General features: G+C 41.8%; 1 protein-coding gene across 1 annotated transcript in view; it reads left to right on the top strand.

Moving 5' to 3' along the window:
* hcn1 (hyperpolarization activated cyclic nucleotide-gated potassium channel 1) overlaps positions 1 to 14213 on the top strand; it is a gene marked incomplete at both ends in the record, with an annotated part of 60883 nt that overhangs the window by 33779 nt on the left and 12891 nt on the right. Inside the window, 3 exons of the mRNA XM_079235423.1 lie at positions 2825 to 3043; positions 9446 to 9592; positions 13246 to 13486. Coding sequence (XP_079091549.1) covers positions 2825 to 3043; positions 9446 to 9592; positions 13246 to 13486 — 607 coding nt within the window. The remainder of the gene's footprint in view (positions 1 to 2824; positions 3044 to 9445; positions 9593 to 13245; positions 13487 to 14213) is intronic.

Here is a 14213-nt window from a genome sequence, read left to right as displayed (position 1 = left end):
ACACAGAAACATTCACAACTACTGACACCAACAGTCCAACACATTCCTTTGTTCCTGTTATGAATTACGTCCATGATGTTTGGCTACTTTAGGTGGGCAAGCTACTGCGGCGGATGAAAACATCCTCAACATTCGCCTGAGCATTCTACCTGCTCCTTTTAGATCTTCATTTAAAAATATGTGCCCCAAATAGCACCTGCTTCATAAGCTCCATATATGAGCAAACATCAGAAATATGACATACAGTGCAATGAGATGTGGTATCAAATCCCCAGCCCTGTAACTTGTACTAGAATAGGATTAGATGGCACCCTCATACAGTCTATTTATCTGCACCAAACGCATACAAGGACAAATAGCAAAAGGTGCGGTGAGTCACCGCGGCTTATCTGTTTTCATCCGGCAAAACTACAAGTCTCTGCTTTTCCATGCAAACACAAACATTCTGCTGTGTTGCCCACCATTTCAACCACATGCTAAATGTACACATGTGAAATGACACCTCAGGCTCATGACCTCGCAAATGGTATTTGTGCCAGATGCGTGGTTGGGTGGGAGTGTTCCCTGCGCGTGTGTGTGTGTGTGTGAATAGATTACAATGTGCATAACGATAACAATAATAATCATAATAGATAAACTCTATTTATATAGCGCCTTTCAACACGTTGCAATAGCTTTACAATAAAAACAGAACAAAACATTTAAACACAAGAAGATGAAATTAACTAAATGCTAAAAATTGAGAGTGAAGTAAAATAAAAATGTCATGAAACACAAATCAAATCACAGGAAAGCAAGTATATCAAAGTGCGGTTTTAAATGTGATTTGAAAAACTGAGTTTGCAGCCCTGGTCTCCACACCTTGGAATAACAATGAAGGATGCATCCAAGGACCTCAGGGTGGAGGAAGGGCAATATGAGATCTGATGGATAACTGGGAATCAAGAGCAACAGGTAGCCAGTGTAAGGAAGCAGGACTGGAGACATATTGTCGTTATTCCTCGACATAGACAATCTGTATGTGTTGTGTGCTACAGTAAAATACTACAAAAACACTATATATGTCTGCTGCAAATATTCCTTTACAGTGTATATTGTGGAACAAGCAGTGGATATTTGGGGAAGAAACAAACAAGTGTTAATAAAGCTGGCAAGTGTAATTACCACACAATTTCTAATCAATCTGTGAAAGAATAAACTAATCAGCATGGAGATGTGAATTGGTGAGTCATCCAGGGCACATGATTAGCTGGGAGTCGAGCAGAATAGAGAATGGCGTGGCAAAAGGAGGCATCAGCATGTGAACATGATGATATTTTACAGTGTTGCATGTCAGCCAGGGAAAAAAATACTTTAAAGAGATTAAATATATTTTCTGGAGGTTTCATATTTCTTTCATTAGCTATTCTGTTTTGGTGAGATAGATATTCTTTATGGAGCGCTTTCTCAGACTTTCTCGTTCACAGGAGGTGAAGCTATTGGAGGATTCGGCAACTTGGTCATGGCTACGCGGCCTGAGGCGGAAAGCTGTCGCATTTGTCTCCAGATAGGAACTTACCGGCTTTCACAAATGTAGCCTCGATGGGCCAGTTTGAGTTCGCTCACGAGATTTTGCGTGTCTGCGGGCAAAAAGGCACACATTTGACATGTACTGTAATAACGAGGTGTCAAAATACAAAAGACATGACTTCTCCTGAGGCTGACATCAGCAAAAAGTGTGGATGAAAGAAATATGGAATCCAACTGTGAAGGTAGTACATTTTCAGGTCTTCTATAGTGATACTCTCTGATGTGGATTGTAAAGTTGGTGTAGGGCCAGGTGCCCCAGTGGTCCTACCTCAGAGCCTTTGAAGGCCAGCGTGTGCTGGAAACAAACCAGTTTGTACGGCACATAATCCGAACACGTCTGATAGCGAAAGCTGCTCTGATCTGCTCACACGTTCACACGTTTGTGTACTTGAAAACTGACAAAAGTCCTTTTATAGAATCTAAAAGAGGGGTTTCAGACGCTGTTCGATGATCTGACAAGCAATTGAAGCGTATTCCCTCATCACTTATGAAGGATACAATAACACAATATAGGCCCTCTAAATCTAAAACTCTACAACTGTGTGGGTCACTTGACCACCAAAGATTGTAGGCAAATTCACTTTGTGAGGAGAAAGCACGGCGTGAACGATAAAAGGAATGACTCCCACCCAGCGCAAATGACTTCCCTTTGTTTGTAACAAAGAGCGAGAGCGAAAAGAGAGTCCTTCATGACTGGCTCCCTACATTTTCAAACAGGAAGACCCCTATACACTCAAGCTGATAATATGTTACATGACTGTTGGCCGCATGTGTGTGTGTGGACACTGCAGCTCTGCATTTCTGTTCCCCTGCCTCCAACACACTGAATCCCATTGCAACACAAATCAAACCTGAGAGAGAAAGGGCCCAGGGCTTTCAGTAAAAACAGTTCATCTCGTTTGAGATTTGTTTTCACTACTTGCAAACATGAGCCGTGTTGCTCCCCTTGGCAAATGGGAAAAGTAATAAAAACCAGGTAGGTCCAAGCAGAGAGGGTGTTGAAAGTGTTAAAATACAGAGTGAACGAGTGGAAAGAAAAAGAGTCAGGTAGAAAGTTCGACCCCTCAGTGAGGGCATTAGGCTGTGAGGCATGAAGAGTATGTTGGCACATTATTTGGTAGAGATTCAGTGATTCATCAACCCAAAGCCTGTCTTCATATTCCGCCTGCTGGAGAGCCTTCCCACCCTGTCTTGCCTTGCAGTAACTCCCCATCCCCTCCCCTCTTTCTCTCCCTCTCTCTCTTTGCCCCTGCAGAATGTTTCCTGGGGTAAGCAGTACTCGTATGCCCTCTTCAAAGCCATGAGCCACATGCTGTGCATCGGGTATGGTGCCCGGGCGCCCGTCAGCATGTCTGACCTGTGGATCACCATGCTGAGTATGATTGTAGGAGCCACGTGCTACGCCATGTTTGTGGGCCACGCCACAGCTCTAATTCAATCTCTGGATTCCTCACGCAGGCAATACCAAGAGAAGGTAAGCACCAAACAGTGACATTATAATAGGAAACACCTGAGATGATGGAGAACATTAGGTTTACGTGATTTCAATAATGTTATATTAACTGCTTGGTTTGAAGTGCAAATCTTCCATGCTTTGTTGTTTCAAGGTAAGTAATGCTAATAAGTGGGGTGGTCTTAAATATTAATCTCCGGGTTTTGCTCTTTCCGACTGAATAAAATCCTGCTCATTGGAGCTAGGCTTAACTAAATTAGGCCTTCTCTCAGTGGCTCCATGGACCAATGGGTTGAGCTCTCACAGATCACAATATCCGGGGCGATGACTAGGAAAGAGGATTTTATTTCCCCAAGCAGATCACACAAGGCCAACGGGGTGAGGAGGTCTGTGACCTGACCAGCCACCTCTTTGTCTTTATGCTGCCAGTGAACACGTTTTATTCTTCCGTTTCATTTCATTCCCTCTTATATCAGGTTTTAGTACGATTCTTTTCCTTCTTTTTTTTGCGTGGAGGGTGATTATCCAGCAGTTCAGCCGAGCCACCATCTGTGATCCCGCTGAGGGGCCTGGGCAATTCCCAGACCACATGGCCATGACTGCGATCCGTGCTCGCACGCAAGGTCCTGACTTTAAAGTTGTCTGCGCTTGCAGAATTTCATGTACATACTTACAATATATTAGTGCAGGGGATTAAAGTCCTCTTTTGTACGCCTTGATCCACTTAAGGACATAGTTATGATTAAAATGATGAGTTACTACTTAACTTATGTGGTAACATAGATGATGTAATCACAGTCAGACTGATTCATCCAACATGTATGTAGTCATGTTTCAATATAGATGATTTGTCAACTGAAACCGTATTTAATTTAAGTGAAAGAGCAATAGATACAAATATTTAATGATCTAGCAAAAATAATTACATTTACACAGATTCTTGCTATCTTCAGGATCTGTCTTCTGTTTTTCTATCTTGTGTGGTCGTTGGTTTTTGGACTGTTGGTTGAACAAAAAGATTTGATTAAATAAACTTGGAAAATTGTGTTGGAAACTTTTACAATTATATACCAGTGATTCATTGAAAATATAATCAGCAAATTAGGGCTGGAACTGACAATTATTTTAATTATAGATGAATCTACTAATTGTCATATCTGAGAAAGAAAAGCAGCAAATCCTCACATTTGAGTGAATGTTAAATGATTTTGCTTGAAAAATATGAAACAATTTCCAATCAACTAATCGGTGAATTGACTGTTTCAGCTCTATTTGGGGTTTTCAAATAAGACTTCAGTTTTCTATGTGGCAAGCTGGGTAGTTTGACCCCAGCAAACTTTTTTTTGAAAGGCTCATTGCCAACAAATATGGATTGAAACAGAATATTTCATTAAATAAAAACATTTTGACTTTTGAATTGAGACAAGTGCTGCAGCACTTGCTGTATGTGTGTTTGAGAGACTGATAGAGAGGGGAAGAGAAGCTAAAAGATGGACTATTCCATGCAATGTTTCTTGAAGTTATTAAACTCTAATTTACATTTCAATGTTATGAATGAAGCGTTACACTAGATATATTTTCAGTGCTGTATCAAACAATTGTGTCACAATCTCTGACGTGCACCTTGCCCTCCCGAATGTTCAGCACAGTCCAAAAACTGTCATGTGCTATTACCATATATATTAAATGGACATTGTATGACATTCTCCTCATTAATGAGAAGCAGGAGTTAGTCAGTGACAAATTTGTCAGACCCAATCAGGTTCGGACAGAGAATCGAAGCTCTTAGCAGCCTGCCTGTATTTATGTGAGCATATTCACAGACACACACTTAGACAGGACTGGACTGATACACAAAGTACACTTCAATTATCCAGCTGGAGGTTGTTGCCATGATTCTTATCAGAGCGTCACCTTGGCTCTGACTTTACCAAGACATGCTAAAATACCAGTTCATTAATTTACACCTTGCACATAAAAGCATTTAGCTGTTATCAATTCCTTCTTCCGCTGTCCTGACCTTGCCAGCCGCTTCCATGATCAACGTGAATCTGGAGAAACAACCCCTCTGTTGTTGGTCTGTGGTTTTTGGTGCAGTGTTGCAGTGTTGTTATACATGGCACTTAAAATTCATCATTAGGACTACAAGCTTTTCTGCCTATATTTAAATACAATACTAATTGCTGCAGTATCATTATAGTACAAAGCCACCATCGCCTCATATTTAGAAGAAAAACAATTTGTGGAAAAGAGGCCAAATCTAGTTTAAATCATTCTCAAGAAGTTCACCTCAGTGGGGTTATGGATGCTAAGTATTATGTTTCATCTTGCTCTAATAGATTGAGAAAAAGAAAGATTCATTGTCAAAATCATAATCACCAGGTCCTGCCATTAATTCAGGTTTTGACTGACAACAGAACTGATAACAGATCCAAACTAGAAAAATAGGCAATTGGCTCCAAGGTCACACGTCATATAATCTTGCCAAAAACTAAATTAAGTCACTAAACTATCTGCCAGAGGAGCAGCTGCTGAGTTGCGTAGAGCTACAACCATGTGCGTATTGGTTGTTCCTTACGCTGTTAGCGCTTAGTAGTACGCAGTTAGCCAAACACACCATCTTAAACTATAAAAGTGAGGTGATACAGCAGTGTGTGTACTGGTAGCTCCGTTAGCAGTTAGCCAACCACTGTACAAAGCAATACAAGTGAGCCAACTGACAACCAGTGATGTAAGCAACCAATGAGAGTAGTGAGTGAGGTGAGGAGTCAGCAGGCAGGCAATGGCCGTATAAAACAGGCAATAAAAGGTGCTTTGAGAAAGTAAAAGTCACCCCAACGATCCAAAGTCCTTGAGCATGCAGCCACAACTAGGCACTCACAATATTATGCAGTTTGGTGTCGCCAAATGCTGGAGTAGCCGTGGACGGACACAGAGGCGCACACTCACTTACTCACTCGCATGATCCTCCTGGCAGAGATAATACTAAGTAAAAAATAAAACAGGTCAGTGAAATGGGTATTTCATTCACAGCATGGAGATATTTTTTTACATAAGCTTGAATTTATAATTATAAATTAAAATAAATAAACATGAAAAAAAAACATAATGATATGATTGATCATGGCCAGATACGCAGATGTCACAGCAGACAGCAGACAACAGAGTGTCGACCTCAGCAAACAAGTCAGCCATTTGCAGTCACTGTTTGAATTAGTGACATGTGTCTTGCTCAGTATATGGTGTACATCTGCTTCACAGCAAATCTGCTTAATCTACATTCCACTTTAGCCTTTCGACATCCCTCCGGGCATCGAACTGACAACTGTAAGGCTGTAAATACCATGTTTGTGGTAACAGAGCCCCAGTGTGCAGCCAGATTCAGCTCGGGCAGATTTGCTGCATGGCTATGCATATCAATGGCGCAGGCTGAGGAGCAGCAGGGATGGGTTCAGGGTGCTCAGCCTGTTGTCATTACATCTATCAACTGTCACAGCCGGGGGGTTAGAAACATGGAGAGAAGGATGTTGTTGTGGGGTTAGACGTTGGCTAAGGACAGAGGATGTTTATGAGAAGATAAGGAGGGAAGAGAAAAAAAAGATGCAAGTAATCATTCTTGAAGATGGGTTTCACTTAAATTACAAAAAGGCTTTTTCATGCTCTCAAGACCAAGGCCATCAATTGGAGAGATGGAAGGGAACAGATTAAGAGAAAGATATAGAGGAAGAGAGCAGGAGGGGCTGAAAGGAAATGACGGTGTGAAACATGCATGGTATCAAGACGTGCCTGCTGAGATGACCTGCTGCTGAACCGTAAGCCAGCACACAGCTGTGTGTCATCCCGCAGCTCTGCTTCAAGACGTATATAATCTGTGCTTCATTCTTATACTGGGTTTAGAGTGTGACGTAAACCTACCTTAACTACGTGGGTGCCATAAAGAATAATTAAAAAAATACATTGAAATCTGGATGCATCTAAGTATGAAAATTGTAGATAGTTGTTGTCGCATTTCCATAATATAAGGAATGGTTCAAGATGTTGGGGGCATTTATTTTGTTTACTGTCTTGCAGATGAAAAAAAGATTGATATCACTCATGTCCGTGCTTTAAATATGAAGCTACAGCAGGAGATATTAGCTTAGCTTAGCATTAAGACAGGAAACAGGGGGAAAGAGGCAGCCTGGCTCTGTCTAAAGGTAACAAAATCCACCCATTGGCACCTTTTAAAGCTCACTGATTAACACTGTATAGCTTGTTTATATAATCTGTATATTCCCTCAAAGAGAGAGGGAAAAACATGTCATTGTTTCTGCCTCTAAGTGACGCACAAATAGGGATCAAATCCATTTGTGAACGATCCATTTGAGCACATGCAAACAGCAGAAACCTTTCCATCTTAAAACACATTCACCAGCAGCAGATTCTGTTTTCGCAAGCAAGTTATATTTAATTGGGATTTACCACATTTTACAGAAATCAACAGGCAAGAACCAAAGTGGGTGAATTTTGCTCCAAAGGGTTCATCCCCATGTGAGCGTAGGAGTGACTATCTTTAGAGAGAGAAAGAGAGACACGGATGAGGAGGAATGTAGTCAGCATTATCTAAATTGCTCCATGAGAAAGTAGAACTGGATAATTAACCAGTAACATTACTCGTTAAGTCATCATTATGACAACAAGGCCTAAAGCTGGAGGCCACATATCACACCTGAAGTATCGGGCACGTCATGTCACCTCAGTGCCTGGATAGGTGCCACACTCTCCAGCTTCAACCGGAAACTCAATCACAATATCAGTGTCAGTATCATCTTTCTGCTGCAGCAAGAGGAGTTAATGAAGGAGGCTTTGTGACTGAAGTGTCTTCTCTCTCACTGACAAATCTCATTTTGTGGGCCAGGCTTGCATCATTAGAGCCTGCCCCTGGACTAGACTCCCGACCACACTGCTACTTTTGGCTGTCACACACTGTTCTATTGCGATTCCCAGGGGCAGTGTGGGAGATGGTGTTTATTTTCAGGTGTCAGGGCCTTGGACTGTCTGGGAAGATTGTTTTCACGACCCTGGCCCTGTCTGCAGAAAGCCTGTCTGAGCAAAGCGACTGATCAAAATAGATTAGCTCAAGAATTCTCTCTTTTCCCCTCTTCTTTGGGTCAATACATGTCTTCAGGTTAATGCAGATATAATGTGAACTCCCACGAGGATGGAGTGAATGACCACAAACAGGACAGTTCCCACAACTCATTACTGACAGTATTGCACACATGGAAAAGTCCTGCGTCCAGCCATGCATGTGCAGTAAGAAACAAAAGTGAGTCACAGGCCATCTGGCTTTCTGATAGTGAGGCCACTAAATGGTTTTATTCTTTCCATTTCATCCATCCTTGTCCCTCCATCCTTCAGTTCAACAGTAATACTAATAACAGCAATGGTTTTAATAGCGTTATGTTTTCATTTCAAATCACCATCAACTCTCTGGGAGATACGTCCCTCTAAATCCAGAGAACTGAAATACATTGCACTTGGTACAAATTGCATGTAGTGCACAACTAGTAACTATTTAACCACATATTTAACCAGTGATTTAATTTACAGTAACAATACCCTAAATTACATTTTAGTTGCAGTTGTATGTATTCAATAGTAGTAAAATCTGAAGAACAAAAACTGTTCATTTTGCCTCAATCATTAAATTGTTTCAAGTAGTACTAGTTGTCCTATTTTTAACACAATTTAGCACAATTCATACACAAACCATTCCAAAGTACTTTACATTACATTTGAACTCATACAGGAGATACGACAGTATAACAGATGTGGTAACACAGACAAGAGCGAGAGAGAGAATCCCTTTGGCATCACCTTGGCAGACGCTAAGATCAAAACTGTACTCGCAACGAAAATATTCAAGATAAATCATTCAAATAATTATCATTCATGCATTCTGTGCCATCTGCTTTGTGGTCATGTGGCCTCTAAATCTCTCCAGGTTATCGGGTCTACCTTGCTAGTTCACATTAGATCATAGCTTGGTTGCCCATTCGGACTGGGCTTCCTGCATGGGTGAGATAATCGGAACTGCTACCTTGGTCTGACACGGCCGCGGGCCTGTACTTGTTCCTACTTTCCTTCACCACCTGCCTCCCTAGTTCTGTCTCTCCCTCCACACACACACACACACACACACACACACACACACACACACACACACACACACACACACACACACACACACACACAGAACCAGGACATGGCACTGTGACTATGTGAGAGCGTGGCTTGTCCTCAATACAGAGACACAAATACACACTCTGTGAACACCACACTTTTGAAGAGCGTTGTGTGTTTATTCAAGGTGCCATTAGAATAGTTGGTGTGCATACACATGCGGCAACTGATGATCATCTGCTTTCTTTGTCTTCCCAGTACAAGCAAGTGGAGCAATACATGTCCTTCCACAAGCTTCCAGCAGACATGCGGCAGAAAATCCACGACTACTACGAGCATCGCTACCAAGGCAAAATCTTTGACGAGGACAACATCCTGAGTGAACTCAACGACCCTCTCAAGGAGGTGAGACAACTTCTTTCTTAAGACCCTAAACTGAATCGAAGCGCTGGTTCTTTCACTTAGCAACATTTAGAAATCTTTTTGAGAGGGTTTATTTGAAGGTTTATTTTTGGAACAGGTAAGAAAGAAAGAAACACTCCTCAAATCTAGGAACATTTTTTTTTAAAGTTCTTGACAGGTAAACTGTCACATAGTGGTTTTAGTTTGGGAACATGAATGCGTTCATTCCCTCAAGATGAAGAGTGAATCTTCATTTGGCACCTTCAAGTGTGCAGCACCTGAAACTGAAATACCAACACTTGTCATCTCATCTTATCATGTCAAAGGAGAAAAACGGTACAGCGGATTCTCCTCAGCATCCTGGGTGAACCCGGACTGAGCAACCATCAGAGATATGACAATAATTTGCACAGAAACATTACCTGAGCCTCAATTTCAGGAAACAACCTGAGCTCCAGAGCTGTTTGTTTTATAATACAATATTTATTAGTCATCAGTGTAGCACAGATACACAGCCGGATGATCAAGTGTACTATATATTATTCACAAAGAGAGGACGCGAGAACGAATATTGAAGATTATAGTGGAGTCGGTGAGCAGTTTTGAAGTCCCTGGCTGACCTCCTCATAGCAGCAGATTACATGGGTAATTAAGCAAAGGTGGATGGGAGAGGAGAGCACTAAAAAGCAAAGCAAGCGCAGGAATCGTGACCATCTTTCATGTAGCCCCATTAAGTCACCATGCTGGGATGTGGGGAGCTGCTGCACGATCCCAGACACTCGCGGGAAGGTATGACTTACTACACAGAAAATCCCCCAGGCTTATTAGTCCGCCGTGCAAAGCGAGTAAAGTTAAAATCTGCACAGAGACAGCTTCGCACAAAGAAAGCTATGCCCATGAGACAGATAGGTAAAAACAAGCGGCAGAGCAAAACTGGGCACATATTCGAGGTTACTTTGCCATTTCAGTGAATAACTGTTCTTAAGGTGTTATGGATTATTTCAACTCATTCAGAAAAAGTCTTCAAAGTGTTTTCTGTGTGGTTTATTTTCTCCATTCACATTATTATGTTCCAATAAGAGAGCTCTCTCTTCTGTATGAGAAGTCATTTCCAGAGAGATCAGACTCAAATTGCCACATAGTCGCAGGTGAAAGTAAAGATTTGATTCATCTTCTGTTATGTTTCTGATTCAGGATCCTGTAGTTGTACTACCTTTCCTCTATGTTTTCTAGCTCCAGTCCACTTTATTTACTTTATTCGCTCACTCTTTTTGCCCAGAAAGACATGAAAATATAAAACAAGTTTGGACTCTTTTTAAATCTTTTGAATCTGTTTGAATATTTTTATTCCTGCTGCCACTGTACTACTAACTCTATGGAGTGCAATGGGTTGCTTTCCCCCTCATGAAAGACATGCGGCCAGTTTATTGACAATCTCTAGAAATAAAAAATGTGTCTGATCATCCATCAGATAAGTAGGTCACTTGAAGTTTGATTGAGTAATATGTCCACTATTACTGTGGTAGGAGCATGTGGTATTGTCTACTTTTGTTATATTTGTGTATCATCAAATACTGCCAGATTCTACCTTGATCATTTTAGTATGTAGTTACCCACCTGCGTCCCACCCCTCACCTCTTCCACTCTGTGACTATCCTATTAAAAAGCTAGATGAGTAATGCCCTTCATGTGAGTGTCCATGCCACTTTCCTAAATGAGCTTGCTTTTGCCAAATCCTGGCTGAATCATATCAGACTAAGAGCAGCTGTACACATTTCCAGACAGTAATAAATTATAGCTTTCTCAGTTAGATACAGCTTGTTTTGTCAGTGCGCTACAACTAACGTAGCCTTCTCTGCGAGCCTCGGCCTACTTGGCCTACTTGGCCTCTGCAATAAAGTTTTGTTTTGAGAGATAAAAGTATGGAGCAGTGTGGTTGTTTTTTTAATCTCTGCATCCAGCGTCTGCACCATCCACAGTCCCTAACCAGTGAGCAGCCAGGAATCAATCAATACAGCTCCATGCCAGACACTTTCCAGGGAGACTGACTCAGGCTGAGTCGGGCTGATTGCCACTGAGTGTCCAGCACAATTTTGGGGGTGTTGACTTATAGGTCAATTTGGGATCAGAATCAGCTCCACTTAGCAGCACTCAAACTCGCTTTAGACCAAACGAGGGCCATGAAATCAGCCCAAGTGTACTCTAACTGATTCTGGCACATCATTTATCACAAGTCTTTCATGAGTCTGCCAACCAGGTGTGCCAGATTGAGGCTGCTCAAGCAATTCTGACCACCTGGGATTCACATGACAACTCTTTTTCAGTGGATGAAATAGCTGTGTGGGTCAAAGGTAATGGTGCTTAAAGAAAAGCCTTCAGTTAATCATCCTAGTGTGCAACTATGAATAATGGTCAAATCTATTTCAAATGCATCTGCTGAGACGTTGCATTAATGTTTTTTTTTTATATTTTAGTTTTACTGTGTCGATAGAATCTTCCCAAGAAACCTTTACTAGTTTGTATACGTTAAGTTCACTCAATAAATCAACCTGCAGTGAATTCACACCTGTGTGACCTAGGTAATAAAAAACACCTTGAACAGTTGGCTGCTGTACTGCAGCTTTGGGCAGAAACCACTTTAAACACTCTCCTTGGTGTTGCTTTCAGGGACATTCCAACATCCAATAGCTCATTGTTTGCTGCCACAAAGCATTTCAATAATCAGCTCTAGTATTTTAATCTGGTCAACAGAGACATACAACCAAACATGAAGAAAAAGAAAAGGAAAATTACATTGCATGTTTTGCTATTTAGCAGCTGATGTCTTAACATTCCAGATGTCCATGAATGCACCAACAGATAATTGTGCAAACAAACTTTTGTTTAAATATAACCATGTGATATGCAGTTTGTCATCTCTCTCTCTTCTCCCCCACCCTGGTTCCTTTCCTCTGTCTCGCACTCCTCTCTTATTCTCCGCCATATGACAAATCTTTAAATAGGCATAGCCAAAGATTGTTTCCCCAAGAGGACTCCTGGCTGGGCATGAAAATTGCTTACTATCTAATTCATTAGTTCTGGTGCATGATTGAGGTCAGAGCCCCGTGGCATTAGCTGACACCGGCATCTGAGGCTGAGCTTACATCTCTTTGCGAGCGTCCCAGAAATTGGTTATCTCTCTGTCAATGTCCTGTTGTCACTGGAGAAGAGTTATCCCTCACGAGGCGGGGTCAACAACACAGCAAGGCAGATGCCAAGTGCCCCGGCTTTCCATCCGCACGGCAACAGAGATGTATGGGTAAACAGACAACAAGCTCCTAATCTCCTGCTGGGTCTGAGGGGACAGGATGAGACCAGAGAGATGGCCCGCAGCCGGCACCAGAGGGCAAACTCATCAGGGTCTGACACGCGTGCCAAAAAGTTTCTTCTCAGGAGTGATGGGAGGCGCTTTAGAAGTATTAGGGATAAAGCAGCAATACGCATCCAAATCATTTATGCCGGCCGAGAAAATCAGCAGAAATGAAGGATTTGTGGTGGTGTGTCAGACGACCCAACTGATGCTCATTTTTTCAACTTGTAGGTGGAAATTATTTAATTACTAATGGCATGATCTCATTTGTTTGACCTATACTTTCTTTCTTTTTTTTCTCCACCAGGAAATTGTCAACTTCAATTGCCGTAAGCTTGTGGCCACCATGCCTTTGTTTGCCAACGCGGACCCCAACTTCGTGACGGGGATGCTGAGCAAGTTGAAGTTTGAGGTCTTTCAACCCAACGACTACATTATCCGAGAGGGCACTGTCGGGAAGAAGATGTACTTTATTCAGCATGGTGTTGCAAGCGTCATCACCAAGTTCAGCAAGGAGATGAAGCTGACTGATGGATCCTACTTTGGAGGTTAGAACAAAAACGCGACAATCGGGAATCATTTTTGAAGTACTTTCTTTTATAGAAATCCACATGGAGACACAAACATGAATTATATATGTGGGTACTGCCATGCAAGAACACCAGTCACGCATGTATTCCCACAGTATGTTCATGCGGTTATTTATTGAGACATAATTCTTGCCTGAGGTCTTGCTTTTGATGCTGTTTTGAGTTAAGTTATTGTAGCTGTAGATTCTCATTAACCAGTGTTGGACGTTAGTCAGCTTCTGTCGTTGCGTAACCACTCATCTGGTTGTTGGAGTAGGCCAAGGCGTGGATGAGGCTTCCCTCAGGACACACAGAGGGTCCTCCCCCACCCTCACCCTCGCATATACACATATGCATGAACTCTTCTACCCCTCCATAAGTTCCTGCTGCATATACTTGGCTAACAAGAGCAGCCAGTGTAAAATCAAGAGCTATTCCCTCGTTGTGGTCTCTGTCTTCCTATCTCTTTCTCTTGGCACAAGTCTTATTCCCTCTCCAAAACATTACATTTTTCATTAATTTTTTAATTGTCAAATGCAATTTCATTGCACGTTGTTTACTCAAACACGACAATATCTGCCTGCGGATTTTGTCAATGTGAAAGCAAAGTAAAGTTTCCTATTTTTGAGGATCTTGCATATTTTATCTTGTGAGTTCATCCCCACTATGGAAGGAGGCTGAGGAGTCTAAGAATACTTTCTCTTTG

The sequence above is a fragment of the Taurulus bubalis genome (assembly GCF_910589615.1).
Source record: "Taurulus bubalis genome assembly, chromosome: 19".
Classification (NCBI taxonomy): Eukaryota; Metazoa; Chordata; class Actinopteri; order Perciformes; family Cottidae; genus Taurulus; species Taurulus bubalis.
The sequence above is the reverse complement of the archived record's forward strand: the minus strand, read 5'-3'. Positions and strand labels throughout refer to the sequence as shown.